This window comes from Marmota flaviventris, chromosome 19 (assembly GCF_047511675.1).
Source record: "Marmota flaviventris isolate mMarFla1 chromosome 19, mMarFla1.hap1, whole genome shotgun sequence".
Lineage (NCBI taxonomy): Eukaryota > Metazoa > Chordata > Mammalia > Rodentia > Sciuridae > Marmota > Marmota flaviventris.
In genome coordinates this window covers 6101371-6116391 of record NC_092516.1, presented here as the reverse complement: position 1 = coordinate 6116391, position 15021 = coordinate 6101371, and the positions used below count along the sequence as shown (strand labels likewise).

Sequence of the window (15021 nt, the reverse complement as noted above, 5' to 3'; positions counted from 1 at the left end):
CGTCTTCCTTTGCGGCCTCGGGGGGGCGCGCTACGGAGTGGGGCAGGGCGAGTGGGCGGGGCGAGGCGCGGCTGTACCGCTCCGAGGAAGGTGGCTCAGGGTCCGGGCAGAAGCTGGGTGCGCCCCACGCGTCGTGGTTTTGCGGGGACGCTTACGGGTGCAGCCGCGGTCCCGTCGCAGCACCTGCCGCGGAGCGTGAGCGCGGGGAAAGGCGGTGGCGCGGGCGGGAGCCTCGCCCAGGGTGGCCCCGAGCCCCAACCTGTTGCGCCCGCAGGACCTTGGGGGGACGTCGAGGCCCGCGTAGGGGCCACGCTGCAGCCCGAGGCCTGGGCGGCGGTGCGGACGGCCGCGCTCAGAGGAGGGGAGGCGCGGGGCGCGAAGGGCCGGTGCCAAGGGCTTGGAGCGGCCCGGCCCGGTCGCCGTCGGTTACTTTCTGGCCGAGCATCTGAGTTAAGTGGGATCCCAGGCGCTGTACGTGTGACCGCTCAAGGCGAAGGAGTAGGTTTGAGGAAAGATAATGTTTGCTGTTTTTTTAAACGTGTGATGCTCATAATGTAAAAGTCACCCCTTGAACCTGTGCGATTCCGTGGTTTTTCAGTCACAAGATTGTGCTTCCATTGCCCCTCTAGTGACCCCAGGTGGAAACTATCTGCTCTCCCTCCCCGTTTCCTTGTGTTCCGTCTCCCCTGAATCGTAAAACCAGGAGTTTTCTGTCTGGCTTTTACTAATTAAGGTTCATCCATGGTGTAGCTGACTTAGCACTTCATTCCTTTTTGTGACTGAATAAACATTCCCTGTAGGTATACACCACATTTTGTTAATCAGTTAATTGACTTATGGGTGCTTACTTTTTTTTTTGGTTACTCTAAATAATGCTGCAAGATTTTGTGTTCTATAAGTGGCATTACTTGGGTAAAACTACTTCTGGATTTTTTTTGGTAACATTTAGTTTTGCGTTTGTGGGGGGCAGACTCAGTGCCTCCTGCATACTAAACACACATTCTACCACTTAGCTACATCCCCAACCCTAGCTCTGACTGTTGAATTTCAAATGGTAGAGAAATTCCAAGATTTTTTTCTGTGTGAATGAGCTAGGAGGTATTACTTGGTCTCTGGGTTTGGAAATCTTAGTTTGTAGTATGGTTCCCAACTGGACTAGTTAAGTAGATAGGACAAGCCTGGAAGGCAGCAGGGAAGCATGGGTTGTCTGGAGGTTTAGCCTATGGAGATGCCTGCCTGACAATGTGTAGAGGTCAGTGCCATCAAAAGAGGAACTGAGTGGTTTCTCTAGAAGAGGGAGCATGCCAAACCAGTCAGGGCCACAGGGGAAGCCCCAGGGTTTGCTCAGGAGGAAGCAGGAGCAAAGGGAAGCCTAGGTGAGCACTTTCATGGGGCCTTGGCAGGAAAGGCACCTGGGACAGAGTGGACATATAGGATTGGCTGATTTTAATAAGTTGGGGGTGGGGGTGCTAGGGCTGAGGCTCAGTGGTAGAGCGCTTGCCAAGCACATGTGAGGCACTGGGTTCGATCCTCAGCACCACATAAAAATAAAGATGATTTGTCCATCTTAAAAAAAAAAAAAAAACCTAAAAAAATGTATTATGTCCATCTATGTAACTAAATATGTGCAAATATATATGAGATACATTTTATGAATAAATAATTCCAGGGGCTTTGGGCTAGATAGTGTTGTTTCCCAGATGCTTGGTACCTGGCGGTGGGATGGTTTAGAGGAAGGAAAATAATGGTGTGTGAGTTAGATAAAGAGGGTAGTGGCTTGCCTATGAGTCTACACTCCCTAGTTAAATTTTGTACTCCCTAGGAATTAGCTAGTCCTGAGAGAGGCGGTGTTTTCCCAACAGCAAGATTAAATATCATAAGATACAGAAAATTTTTAAGTTATCCCTAACTGGAACAGCTTTCTCTTTGACTCAGGGTGAAGGATGTGAGCATATTGACCCTGTTGGGATGAATCTCCAGCAGAAGCACTGGGATTAGGCAGAAGTCATCCACTGTGACTAAGCTGAGAGACAAGTGTCCAGAAACTGATACTGGGTCCATGTTATTTCCATGGGAATATTACTGTATGTTTCCTGCTTTGCAAAACCCATAACCCAGGGAGGTAAAGGGACACTTCAAGTATTAAAAAGTGAGGCTTGACCTTGGATGGATGCAGAAGTGTGTGGGAGAAGCCTGTTGTTCCAGGCATGGGCTCTGTTTTTCTAGCCTACTGGAGTAGGTAATTTTTTGAGTCCAGGGGAAAAAGCAAAGAGGTTGAATGCTCTGATTATCACAGCCTAACCGTCCTGGAATAATTACTTTTAGAAAACTTTTGGCATCTTCCACTGAGTTGATGTTTGAAGCAGTCCTGTGGAAGAAGTGAAAGCACTTGTCTCAAAGCCAAAACCTGTCCAACTCCTCCTCGTTTATCTGGGCAGGGGTCAGGGAGAGTGCAGATTGAGTAAGCAAATAATTGTCTTCTCAGTTTTTTTGGTTGTAGTAATTTTACTTTTTCCCTTTTTTTTTTTTTTTTTTTCCAGTTGTACTGGGGACTGAACTAGGGGCACTCAGAGGCTCTGTTTGCCCGGTTCTGAATAGGACCCCCCTGTCCCCCCAGGCTAATGATTCTCTCTCCTGGGTCTGTAGCTGGGGTGGGGGGTTGAGGATTCACAAACACCTTTGTAGCAGGGGGAGGGAAACAGTTGGTCAGGAAAGGCAAGAAGTGTATGTAGAAATGAACCTGGTAGAGCATTTATATTTTTATTTGGTGGTACTGGGGATCGAACCCAGGGCTGCTCTAGCACTGAGCTACATCCTCAGCCTTCTCTTTTATTTTGAGACAGAGTCTCACTAAGATGCTGAGGCTGGTCTCAAACTTTCCATCCTCCTGCCTCAGCCTCCCAAGTAGCTGGGATTACAGGTGTGCATACCTGGCTGGCTGGCTTGCTTCTTTTTAATGAATTGTAATACAGTAGGTGGAGCCCAGGGCCTCCTGCATGCTAGATAAGTCCTGTGCCCTGAGCTGCACTGCAACCATCCTCAGTCGTGGATGAGTATACTTTTTTTTTTGGTACCAGGGGATTGAGCCCAGGGGTGCTTAACCACTGAGCTATATCCCCAGCACCCCCCCCCCCCTTTTTTTTTTTTTTTTTTTGAGACAGGGCCTCACTAAGTTGCTGAGGCTAGCCTTGAACGTGTGGCCCTCTGAGTCTCTGGGATTACAGGTGTGCACCATGTGCCTGGCCGTAGTGTGCTTTTTACCAGGGCCATTTTTAAGATTTTATTTTCTTTGCTAGACCCAGTGGCACAGCCAGTAACCCCAGGGACTGGGGAGGTTCAGGAGTTTGAGGCCAGTCTTGGCAACTTAGCTGCTAAGGCAGTGGCTGTGTGCTGGCGTCCCCTTGACTGAGGTCTGTTACAGCAGACTTGGTGTGTCACCTCCACTCAAGGCCCCTGTGGTTGCTGCGGGTGACACCCTCCTCCCTTGCTGCCTGCTGATCTGCTGGGGCTGGAGGAGCATCCTCTGTGCTGCTGCTCTGCTTATGCCTGTTCTGTGACAGTCTGGCCTGTGGGATACTTGGGTGCTTTTAGGCAGGTTCTGTGACCCCAGCTGGCTCCTGGCTACTTTCTGGTGAGTTTGTGCTTTAGAAAAAGCCAGTCCCAGTGTTTGAGAACCAGCTGCCAAAGGTGGAAGGGGTCACAGACCAAAGTAAGAGGACGACAGAGCCAGTAATGCACCGACTGTAGTCTCCTGGGGACTAGAGGACAGAAGGTGTCTTGGGTGGTGGTGGCAGGAGGATGGGCTTTCATGCTGAGCTGGATGGAGGTGGGCTGTGCCGTCTAGAATGCACTTAGCCTTTCCCATGAACTCTGAACATGTCCACACAGTCAAGGAGCAGTCCAAGCATGGGTCAAGGGCACAGCCCACTCAGCTGATTGTCTTAATGATCTGTTTGCCCTTTAGGAGTTGCGACTCGTGCCAGGGTCTCCTGGTGGCAAGATGGAGGCTACCACCAAGATGGCTGCACACGTGAAGCTGGACCCCACACAGCACCCCCACCTCAGGTCTTCCCATCCCTTCCACAGAGAGCCTGCCAGCTGGGTTCAGCACCCCCAGGGGTTCTCGACTCTTGACCTGGGACACCATGGGGGGGCACCTGTGACACACTCTTCCCAGGTCTGGATCCTTCCCTTGGTGCTTCTCTACCCTAGGGATTCTGTGGAGTTCTCTTTTGTTGGTTCCTAGTTAATTTCTGTAAGTAATTAATTGTTCTCTGTACTGAACGGCCCTTGTCTCCGCGTTGGACCCACGGACAGACCTGGATTGAAGATATTGTGGATTTTAAATCGCTGGCTCTGGGGTTCTATATTTCCTTCAGCAGTGTCGAGTTAGGATCTAGCAAAGCTCGTTCGACTCGAGGGTCTTTAGAGGTGTGCTTCTGGGCTTTACTCACAGCTGCCTTTAGTCCAGCTTTAATTTTTTTTGTTATCAAGGGCCGTGCTCCTCTGAGGTTCTACCCAGTCTCCTGTGAGTTAGGAACAGTGGCCCAAGTGGGTTCTGGGGACTCTTAGTCCATTCCCTGCAGGGTCCTTTCCCTTGGGTCCTTTCCCCCTCACAAGGCATTGACTAGTCCCCAGTTGCAGGCCCCAGGGGACCCTCTGGGCATTGTCCTCTTCTCTACCTGCAAATCCTCATCTGTGTTGTCCATGTGTTCAGGGGTCCCTGTTGTCCCACTTTAAGCCTGTCAGGAGCTTGAAGAACAGGTGGCACCCACTTGCCAAGCTGGCCGTGTCAACACCCCTCTTCCCTTCCTTAGGATCCAGCCACCTGGAAATGGGAGCAGCAAGATGGCAGAGGCTGTGAGTGGTAGCCAGGAGGCAGCTGGAATCTGCCACCCCAGCAAGCTTGCACTTCTCCCGTGTCCCACAGCTATGTCATTGGTGACCTGAGGCCCCTCAGCACCTCCGCGCAGAGCCCAAGTGAGGAAAGAGCCTGATCATTTAGGAGCTTATTTTGGTACCAGGGATTGAACTCTGGGGCCCTTGACCACCGAGCCCTAGCCCCAGCCCTGTTTTGTATTGTATTTAGAGAAAGGGTCTCACTGAGTTGTTTATCACCTTGCCTTTGCTGAGGCTGGTTTTGAACACACGATCTTCCTGTGTCAGCCTCCCGAGTCACTAGGATGACAGGCATGCGCCACTGCACCCGGCTCACTCAAGGGAGGGTGCTGGTGGTGGCGGCACATGCTGGAACTCTGAACAGGGACGCAGGGAGAAGTGCTCACCCCAGTGGACACCTGTGCTTCCTTGCATGTCCAGGAGAGGGAGCCTAGGAAGTCACCTTCCCAAGGTGAGGGGACTCTGAGAATGGTGCTGCTTCTGGGCCCCATGAGGCAGATGTCTGGCTGCTACATTTCCCCCTCGGTCACCTTTCCCTTTCCACAGCCAGGCCTCTGTGTTTCAGGTCCTGCCCTGGACTGGTGCCTGTGCTAAGGTGGGAATGGAGGGAGGGCCTTGGGGAGCCCCTCATGCCAGTGGGGGATTGGGACAGGAGGGAGCATGGTGTACTAATTGCAGCCTCAGAAGGCATGTGTCCTAGAGGCCACCATGGGGCAAGGCCTTTCCCTGAGCACTGGTTCCCCACACTGCTGAAAACAAGTGTGCTTCCTGCACATGTCCCTGCCCCCAGAGGAGAGGTCAGTTGTGGAGAATGTAACAGCACATGACTTCTCCTGGGCAACGCAGGTGGGGGAAAGACCTGGGTGAGCTCAGCACCATGGACTCCTCACAACTGGAGCTGGGCTGCCCTGGCAGGGTCACATTGCCCCAGTGTCCTGTGCTGAAATCCTGAGGTGCCTGGGAGAGCAGAGGCTGGGTAGGAGCAGCCGCCCTGGCAGCTGCAGAGGGACATGCAGCCCTCAGAAGGCCAAGAGGGCAGAAGCTGTCTTCACACCCTGCACCTGTGTCCAAGAGGAGGCCCGAGGACAAGCACAGGCCCTCTCGCTCACTTCAGGAGCCAACGGGCAGCTTCTGGTGGGAGGACTGACCAGCTCCTGGCACATGCCATCCTTGTTAGGACGAGGCTGCCAAGGATGCAGAGGCCACTGTCCCAGAAAGGTACAGCTCAGTCCCTGGCTGCCCCACAAAATGGGCTTGTGTCCATCCTGATTCTCCCTCATCTGGCGCACTCTAGACAGGACATCCGTAACTAGGGCTGTTCAACGGCTACTGGTTGGACCAGCCCCCCTGGTGTCAGCCCATCTCAAGTGACTCAGGGTGCTGCTCCCAGATTAGCTGCTCCCATGGAGCAGCCTGCGGCAGACTAGCGCTGCCAAGGACGCGAGGCCCCAACACAGGACAGCCACCCCAGTCACAGGAAGGCTCCTGTGCGGGGTCCTTCCCCCCAGGGCCCTGGCCAGGCAGGATGCTGAGGCATGAAGCCGAGGGCTGTAGGCAGTATCCCAGGGTGGGCCCCAGCTGAGCAGCAGTACCCCAGAGCCAGGATCCCCAAGGAGGAGGAGGCCAGAAAAGAGACAATCCCAAGCACCAGGAAGAGAATCCGGAAGTGGAGAATCTGGGAGAGGTCAGGCCTGTCGGGAGGAAGGGCCTAAGGTAGAACGCAGGCTTTTGGTCAGGACAGGTGTGGGGCACGTGGAAGTGAGCAGGCCACAGGGCAGCTGGTCTTCACAAGGTCCCTGAGTGCCCCCCAGTAGGCTGTTCCTCTGGCCCTCCAAGGAGGTAAGTCTTCCTTGGAGGAGACACACCCAGACGCTGCCTTCTGTCACAGTGGCTAATGCTTAGTCGAAAGTGACGAGGCACACTAGGAAATGGGAGCTTGGGAAGATGACTCACAGATGGGCTTGGGAACAGCTGTGGCTGACCCCTGAAGAGACAGGGTGAGGGGAGTTCAGGAGCATTGGAATTCTCAGAGGAAGATGAGGAGAGGGTTGTGGCTGGAGTCTACCTTCGGGTGGCTCTGTCAGCAGAGCAGGACTAGGGAGCTGAGGGGAGGTCAGTGGAAAACACTATGGCCTGAGCCTTGGGACCCTGGACCTGCGTACCTCTCTATAGCTCCAGCCCCAGGGTGGACACAGGGAGCTGCCTAGAGCGCTCCTTGTGCCTGTGGGAGGCTGAAGTAGCTTTGGAACTGGGGGATTTGAGAGGCATTTTCATGGTAGCACTTGGGGCCCTGCTGCATGCCCAAGAAGTGCAGCTTGTGGCTGGCACCCCAGAGGCATGTGCTGCGGGGTACCCACGCACCCAGCATGCACTTTAGAATGTGCCTTTTAGGCAGACGACCTGTATTTGTGTTTTCCTGAAATCAGGGTGCAGAATAGTGGTGTGCTCAGGCTGGCAGAGCCCTCCTGGGAGTGCTGGCTCCTGGCCTCCAGATGCCATCCGCCCCGTAACGCACTGGGTTTGGCATGACTGGCCGAGCGTGACAGAGTGGCGGTCACGAGTCTTGGCATTTCATGTGTGTTGTTCTGAGGAATTTTCCACCCTGGGTGGAAATGAGCAGAAATGAACTTTGGCTGGCAAGTGCAGGCCAGTCATGGGCCAAGGGCAGCACACTGTGCTGAGCGAAGCCTGTGACCTCCTCAGGGATTACAGTGACATGGCAAAGACAGGGCCTTTGTCCTCCAAGATGTGTGGGGCAGCACATGTGCCTCCTGAGGTACATCTAGCCCATTGAAGGGAGCTATGCCTTGGATGCCCGCAGTGTCCCCTGTGCCCAGTGTCTCTGAGGACAGGCTTTTCTCTGGAGGGTCCTGGAGGAAGGGACATTCTCTCTCAGCCAGGAGGAGCAGGAAAGCTGAGCGCAGCTTAGCTGTGGGTGCCCTGGGCCTTCCAGGTGTTGCTGTGTGCATCGGGGACCTTACATGGACAGAGAGCCAGCGTCTCTGCCGCAGAGCTTTCTGCTTGAGAAGTCGGCCATGGGGAGTGTGAATGAGGAGCATGTTACAACCAGTGAGCAGCAAGGGCCCTGTGGGCAGGGAGGGAATGGCCTCTCTGGAAGAGGTGACATTTAAGCTGAAACTGGGATGACATGACAGAAGGCCCCAGATGCTCAGGTGAGCAGAAGCTCTGAGCTGGAATTGCTTAGGTCATGGTAAGCATTGATTTCTCCTTAAGGACAATGAGAAATTGGTGACAGATTCCAAGCAGAGGAATAATGTGTTATGTGATCTGATTACACACTTAGGAGATGTTCTGGGACCGTGTGGACCATGGAGGTGTTTCTGGGAGCTGGGAGGCCACACAGCAGTGGTGAGCGGGCCAGTGTGGTGGCTGCAGGATTGGAGAGAAGTGGACTCTGGATGTTTGGGGGAGGGCTGGGGACGGCAAGGACCTGGAGTGCTCTCAGGAATTTTAGCATCTGCATGTGGTGGGGTCACTGCATTGGGCCAGGAAGGGGGTGTGCCTGGGTTCCAAGCTAGCACTGCAGATACTGGATAGCATAGAAAGGAGTAAAGTGGGATGCAGCTTCAGGACCGTGGACTTCCCTGAGCAGCATATGCCTGATCTGAGGGTGCCTTCGCACAGCTCCTTGCACCCTGCCTTGACCCCTGTGTGGCCTGTGCCACTGCACATGTCCCTTTGAGGTCCTTTTATTATGGCGAGATTGCATTAAATCACTGAGTAGATCTTAAAGCAGGACATGGAACCATCTTTATTCAGCAGCCTGTGGTTGGCATCCACCAGCTGGCGGGTCAAGGGGCAGGCTGCAAGTCTACACCCTTCGACTCCCTTCTGGGGTTAGAGCACACCTTTACAGTCCAAAACCACATTAATCATAAGTGGCTGTTGCTGATTCAAGACCATAAGCAAACATCAGGAGATCATAATGGGAAGGGGAAGTAGGTCAAAATGATCCTCATTTGGTACAAGTTAAAGAATGGTTACTAATATCTAGACAACCAATCTGACAGGGTACATTGTCCAAGAAAAATGTGAACCAAAGAGAACAATTTTACATTGTATAAGAATTGCCATCTTGTGGGCTGGGGCTGTAGCTCAGTGGCAAAGTGCTTTAGCATGCGTGAGGCCCTGGGTTTGATCCTCAGCACCACATAAAAATAAACAAATAAATAAAGGTATTGTGTCCAACTGCAACTAAAAAATATTAAAAAAAAGAATTGCCATTTTGTGTTGCCAAACATGCTATGCTGTTTGATGGGCACAGAGGCAGGTATTCCCATGGGAGGAGCATTTCCTACATGATGTGGAGTCTCAGGGCAAAATGGAGTCTGTTTGGTCATTGCCTATAAAGTCTGGCCCATAACACTTTGTTCCTGATTGCGGTGTTTATAGGATTTTCTTTACACTTTGTTCCTGACTGGGTGTTTGTAGGATTTTCTTTATCCTGTGACTTGGTTCATACTTGAGGAGACCATTGTCAGGAGCTGCTTCCCTTTGTGTTTCTGTGGAGGAGACAGGAGGAAGCTGCAGATCCTTTTGGCTGATGTAAAAACAGCTCACCCTGACGTAAAAAAGGGGCCAGCTTCCACGCTGTGGGCACTGGCTCTCGGCACACATATCCTTGCTGATACGACTGGAAATGCCAGGAATGCCATGCCTCTCTCTTCCCTGGTGCCCATCTCTGCATCTGCAAAGTAGGGGCCTTGAGAAGAGTGTACTTCACTCCTTTACGCTCACCTTGGCTTGGCGTACTGGCCTGCCAGGGCCAAAAGAGTGGGCAGAAGGGACAGCACAGAGTCCAAGCCTAGGCCTCAAGGGGTGTCAGATACCCTGCTTGCCCCTTGGGACCTTCCAGCCCAGCCCCAGCAGGCCCAGCGCCATCCCAGCTGGTCTGCAGACCTGCACACAGGAAAGGAAATGCACGCTGTGCACAGAGACTTGTGTTTGTCCACCCCAATACTGGGGTTGAACCCAGGGGCACTTATATCTCCAACCCTTTTTAAAAAATTTGAGATGGGGTCTCACTAAATTGCTCAGGCTGACCTTGAATTTGCCTCAGCTCCCAGGTTGCTGAGGTGCCAGCATGCACTGTTATGCCTGGCTGTGCACACTCGTTTTGGGGCAGCTTGTTACACAGTAACAACTGGCTGAAACAAATGGAAATACCCAGAAGGGAAAGGTAAGATGGATGATGGTACAGCATCTGAGAGGGCTTGTCCTCAGGGAGCGGGGGACTTTTTTTGAAGAGCTGCAGTGATTCTGTGGAATGGTGTTGTGTCTACTGCTACTTAAACCTCAGGACAGCAGTGGAGGTGGTCCCACCCCTTCTGATGGTTGGGACCACCAGTGCTGAGTTGGGGGCTCACACTGAGCCGGGGGCTCACACAGAATAGGAGCCCCTGTTTTGAAGGCTGTTACATGCAGTGGGTGTCCAGGGCCCAGTCTTGTATAAGGCCTGAGTCCCAACCTTCTTGGTGGGTAGGAGGAGGGTGAGGATGGTGCCTGGGAGTTCCCAAGAGTAGGGAAGGGATGAGAGGCCCCCAGGTACCCTTGTCCAGTGTGCTGCAAACCCGAGCTACCTCTGACACACTGTGTCAATGGTAATCGGTGCCCCGCATCCACCTGGAAGCTGAGCAAGTCACCTCCGTGGAGCACAGTGACTTGCTAAGCCTGCTCCTGAGATTGAAAATAGGGAAAACCCAGCAACCAGACCTTTGAAAAAGTCTGACGGGGCTTCTGGTAGCTGGAGCAAGTTGGTGACTCCATCTCTCAGGTGCCATAACAAAGTCCAGTGAACCTGTGCTGATGGCCAGAGTCACTTCTCAGTGCCCTTTGATTCCTTAAAGTTCAGGTTTACCCTCTGTTAACCCTCACTGAGCCTGCACTTGGTTCCTGGCCAGCAGGCCAGATCTGTAGTTTCCTGACTGACCTTAGTCCCTACTGACTCCTGCCCTGGAGGCCACCCTGCTCCCTGATCTCCCATAGCACCCCTCCCCCAAGGTTCTTGAGCCTTGGTCCTACAATTTCTGCCAGGCCCTCCCACCTCCTAAGGAGGGACCAAGGCCTCCCACATGGTTGTCCTTGGAGACGCAATAGCTCTTCCCACATGGGGCAGAGCCCACTTAGATGGACTGCCTGAGCACGGTACCTAAGAAATACCCATGTCCTAAGCTTATGTGGCAAGAGGACTTCACAGATGAGACTAAGGATGGTGAGGTGGGGACATTATCCAGCTGACCTGGGAGGGCCCCAAATGCAACCATGGTTACCTTTCTAGGAGAACTGACAGATTGACAGGCCACATGATCACAGAGGCAGAGTGGAGCTAACCTAGAGGAGGATCCTCCCCTAGAGCAGCACCCATGGCCATGCTGATTCCAGGCCTCCAGAACGGTGAGAGGATCAATTCCTATTGTCTTAAGCCACTGAATCTGTGACTTGTTGCCGTAGCCTCAGGACATGAACACGCATGGGAAGGCCAAGGGGTCTGAAATGACTGGACCAAGGTGTGGCCTTGTGACCGCTTCACTGAAGGTCCCTGAGGCTTAAGCCTCTCATCTGTTTCAGAAAGCTCCCTGCTGCCTGGCCCTGCAGTCCCCACCCTTACCCAGTGACGCTGTCATGCCATGGCCTGCACCCCCATTCACAGCCCTGCTCAAGCACCCCCCCATTCACAGCCCTGCTCCTGCTCAGCTGCCAGCCTGCCGCCTGTCACGGCTGATGAATTGGGAGGAACTGGGGTGCCCTGAAGGTCCTGGGCCAGAGTGGTGGGGCTCCGCTGGCAACGTGCAGCTGTGTTCCTGGCTTTGGCCTTGGCTCCAAGGTGACCTCCAGGATCCTAGATGTGAGGCAGACAGTGGGTGAGTGCAGCCCTGCCCTCCAGCACACACCTGTGCCCATCCCTGGTGGGGAAGATACTGGATGGGCAAAGGACATTTACTAGACACTTTACAGCCAAGTGCAAACATCATTATCAGCTGCTGTGTTCACCCCATGATGGAGCCGGTCTGTCAAGGGCCACACAGGTGGTGCCATTGTTCTGCTCAGGTGCAGGTGCACGCGTGCCCTGGGGGCGGTCTCCCTGCCTGAACCCTTAAAACCCTGGCTGGGACCAGCAGTGTCTGGACAGAGGAGGAGCCCTGGCAGATCTGCAAGTCCTTGCTGTGTTGTTTCTTCCAAGAGCTCCCTCTGGAAATTAACTTTTTCTTAAAGCAGCAAAAGGAGAAAATTATCATCAAAGAATATTCCAAATTCTTAGCAGAAATCCTATCATCTCTGCAGACATCACCTTGGGTGAGTGCTAGGCTTGGTCATCTGTGGAGTCCTTCTAGGTGACCAGCCAGTCCCTGAGCAGGGAGGGCAGGCTCAGCTGTGTCCCACCAACAGAACAGGGTCTGCTTGGCAAGTGCAGGCTCTGGGAGACTCTGGTGGCCCCAGTGGCTCAGGATGGCATGCTTCTGGGGCTTGTTTCCCCTGGTGGGTGGAGGAGGAAAACCAGGGACTTCTGTGGCACTGGGTGCTTGTCCCTCTGGATATGTGGTGAAAGCACTGAGGGTCTCCCTGGCCTGTGCTCTTGTAGCACAGCCATGAGGGCAGATGCCCTTGACCTTGGGGAGGCGGGGGCAAGGACGACAGGTGATGTCCCACTGTTCCCTATAACTCAGGTTCTCCCAGGATGAGGGGCACAAGGCCCATAATAGTGCTGCTTGCCCTGGCCAGCCTGCAGCACGTAGTCACATCTCTGAGAATTGCAGCCTTCAACATACGGAGTTTTGGGGAGACCAAGATGTCCAATGCAACCCTCTCTAGCTACATTGTGCAGGTAAGTCTGCTCCTGAGGGCAGACCTCAGGGGGAGGGTGTCACAGCCCCACGAACACAGGGCCAGTGGTTTGAGCAGGGCAGCTCCGTGGGGCAACAAAAGCCCCAGGACCCGGGCAAGGTGAAGACAGGGCCTGCTGCACCATTAAGAATGTCCCAAGGAGCAGCCACGGCTCTGGCTGCGACCCTTGAGATGGGCAGGACCCGATGCCCCAGGCAGCTAAGGGCTGGAGTCACCACCCAGCTCCTGCTCAGTACCCGTGCGGCCCTGTCCCCTAGATCCTGAGTCGCTACGACATTGCTCTTGTCCAGGAGGTCAGAGACACCTACCTGACAGCTGTGGGGAAACTGCTGGATGAACTTAATCGGTGGGTGACAGTGGTAGGGTAGGGTTCTGGGAGAAGAGACCACTTCCATGGTACAGCCTCACTTCATTCCGGTCCCAGGGACAGGAGGCAGAGCCCTGCTGAGGCCCTGATGGACCTTTGTTTCCCCCATCCAGAGATGCACCGGACAATTACCACTACGTGGTCAGCGAGCCACTGGGACGCAGTAGCTATAAGGAGCAGTACCTTTTCGTGTACAGGTAAAACCTGGGCCAGTGCAGTCTGTGACTGCCAGGACCAGGATGTGAGAAGGACCCCGTCTGTACCCACAGAGCACCTCGCAAGGCTCAGGGGTAGTCCAGAGTCCAGTAAGCCCCTCCCTCTCCTGGGAGGATCCTAGGAAAGTGGGAGGGATAAGAACCCAATAAGAGAGAGCACTCCAGGTGGAGGCAACCACCCCTGCCTCCAGCCCCAGAGTGAGCCGGCTCCTCCCCAGGGCCACCTGCTAGTGCCAGTGCTAGCAGGTTCATTGAGATAATGTGAAGGAGCCGGCTGGTTCACCAGCCCCAGGGTCACCTCCTGCCTGGCCCTCCCGCAGGCCTGACCAAGTGTCCGTGTTGGACAGCTACTACTACGACGACGGCTGTGAGCCCTGTGGGAATGACACCTTCAGTCGAGAACCAGCCATTGTCAAGTTCTTCTCCCCATATACACGTGAGTGTTGCTGAGCCTCAGCCCTACCCAGGCCGTCCCCACACCCGTTGGGATCTTGTTGTCCTTAATTGTTCAAGTCATGCAGGGGAAAGTCCACACCTTGGGGCACCATTGTGTGTCCTTTATCCCAACAGCTGAGCCTGCTTCTGCCTGCCAGGTGCTCAATGTGTCTGTCTCCTCAGATGTCAGGGAGTTTGCCATCGTGCCCCTGCATGCTGCCCCAGCCGACGCAGTGACGGAGATTGATGCTCTCTATGACGTCTACCTGGATGTCCGGCAGAAGTGGGGCCTGGAGGTGAGACGGTCTGTCCTGTGGGCAGTGGGCTCTAGCAGCCCAATCAGTCCGAGGGCCAACAGGCAGGTGTCTCCCGCAGGACATCATGTTGATGGGTGATTTTAATGCTGGCTGCAGCTATGTGACCCCCTCCCAGTGGTCCTCCATCCGTCTGCGTACAGACCCTGCCTTCCAGTGGCTCATTCCCGACACTGCAGACACCACAGTCACATCCACACACTGTGCCTACGACAGGTGAGTAGGACACATCATGGGCACCCAGCCTCAGAATGCATCACCAAGCCTCTGAAGCCCAGCCTTCACCTCCTGTCCTGTGTCACACAGGATTGTGGTCTCTGGAGCTCTCCTCCAAGCTGCCATTGTTCCCGACTCGGCTGTCCCTTATGACTTCCAAGTGGCCTACGGCCTGGGCAACAAGCTTGTAAGTGTGCACCCTGCCAGCTCGGGGTCGGTAAATGATGCGCCTCCTCCAGGGAAGGGGTGGGGCTAAGTCCCGAAGCCCTGTGTGTCTCCCTTCAGGCTGAAGCCATCAGTGACCACTACCCAGTGGAGGTGACGCTGAGGAGAGCCTGACGCCAGTGAGTAGCATGGCTGTGCAGCTTCCAGCCAAGGAGGCTACCTCACTGGACATCTCAAAGCCTAGACAGCCCAAAGGTGGATTAAGAAATACTTTAATGGAGGTAAATAAAGCTCAAGAAGGTGGTGGTCTTTTGTCCTTACTGTCTCTGCTTGGGGACACTTCCCAGGCACATAATCTCCTTTGTCACCTAGGAGGACCATGTCATCAGCGTCTCTCCAGGGCCTTGACGAGAAGGTCATTGAGGCGGCCAACCATGGGCCTGGGGTCGTCCACTAGCCCTGCTGCTATCATGGCGTTGTCATAGATCTGAAAGGCAAGGGTGGAAATTGTTTTTTGGGTCACAAAGACAAGAGAGCAGCTTCCCAC

General features: G+C 54.1%; 2 protein-coding genes across 21 annotated transcripts in view; one reads left to right on the top strand and one right to left on the bottom strand.

Annotated features, from left to right (window-relative positions):
• The first annotated feature begins 38 nt into the window (after positions 1–38).
• Positions 39–14777, top strand: Dnase1 (deoxyribonuclease 1). Of its 20 annotated transcripts, none has more exons than XM_071605323.1 (12): positions 52–195; positions 3965–7968; positions 8204–8268; positions 9980–12213; positions 12585–12742; positions 13020–13108; positions 13243–13326; positions 13665–13780; positions 13963–14075; positions 14155–14309; positions 14400–14496; positions 14595–14777. In XM_071605323.1, the coding sequence occupies exons 5-12, from the start codon at positions 12596–12598 to the stop codon at positions 14646–14648; spliced, it is 855 nt and encodes a 284-aa protein (XP_071461424.1). In that variant the 5' UTR covers positions 52–195; positions 3965–7968; positions 8204–8268; positions 9980–12213; positions 12585–12595; the 3' UTR covers positions 14649–14777. The 20 variants fall into 20 exon arrangements, with proteins under 20 accessions (XP_071461420.1, XP_071461424.1, XP_071461427.1 ...); XM_071605326.1 differs by having other exon boundaries at positions 3965–8110; positions 11371–12213; XM_071605329.1 differs by lacking the exon at positions 8204–8268 and having other exon boundaries at positions 3965–4065; positions 11371–12213.
• The window catches only part of Trap1 (TNF receptor associated protein 1), a 36864-nt gene continuing 36573 nt past the window's right edge, over positions 14731–15021 (bottom strand). The window contains exon 18 of the mRNA XM_027940342.2: positions 14731–14961. Within this exon, the coding sequence (XP_027796143.2) occupies positions 14860–14961 (102 nt within the window). The 3' untranslated portion in view covers positions 14731–14859. The remainder of the gene's footprint in view (positions 14962–15021) is intronic.

Bases quoted from the DNA above. Each gene is read 5' to 3' on its own strand.
- Dnase1 (XM_071605319.1), top strand. From the start codon at position 12,596: ATGAGGGGCACAAGGCCCATAATAGTGCTGCTTGCCCTGGCCAGCCTG. The intron at 13,781-13,962 runs GTGAGTGTTGCT...CTGTCTCCTCAG, and splicing joins GTTCTTCTCCCCATATACAC to ATGTCAGGGAGTTTGCCATC. The intron at 14,076-14,154 runs GTGAGACGGTCT...TGTCTCCCGCAG, and splicing joins GGCAGAAGTGGGGCCTGGAG to GACATCATGTTGATGGGTGA.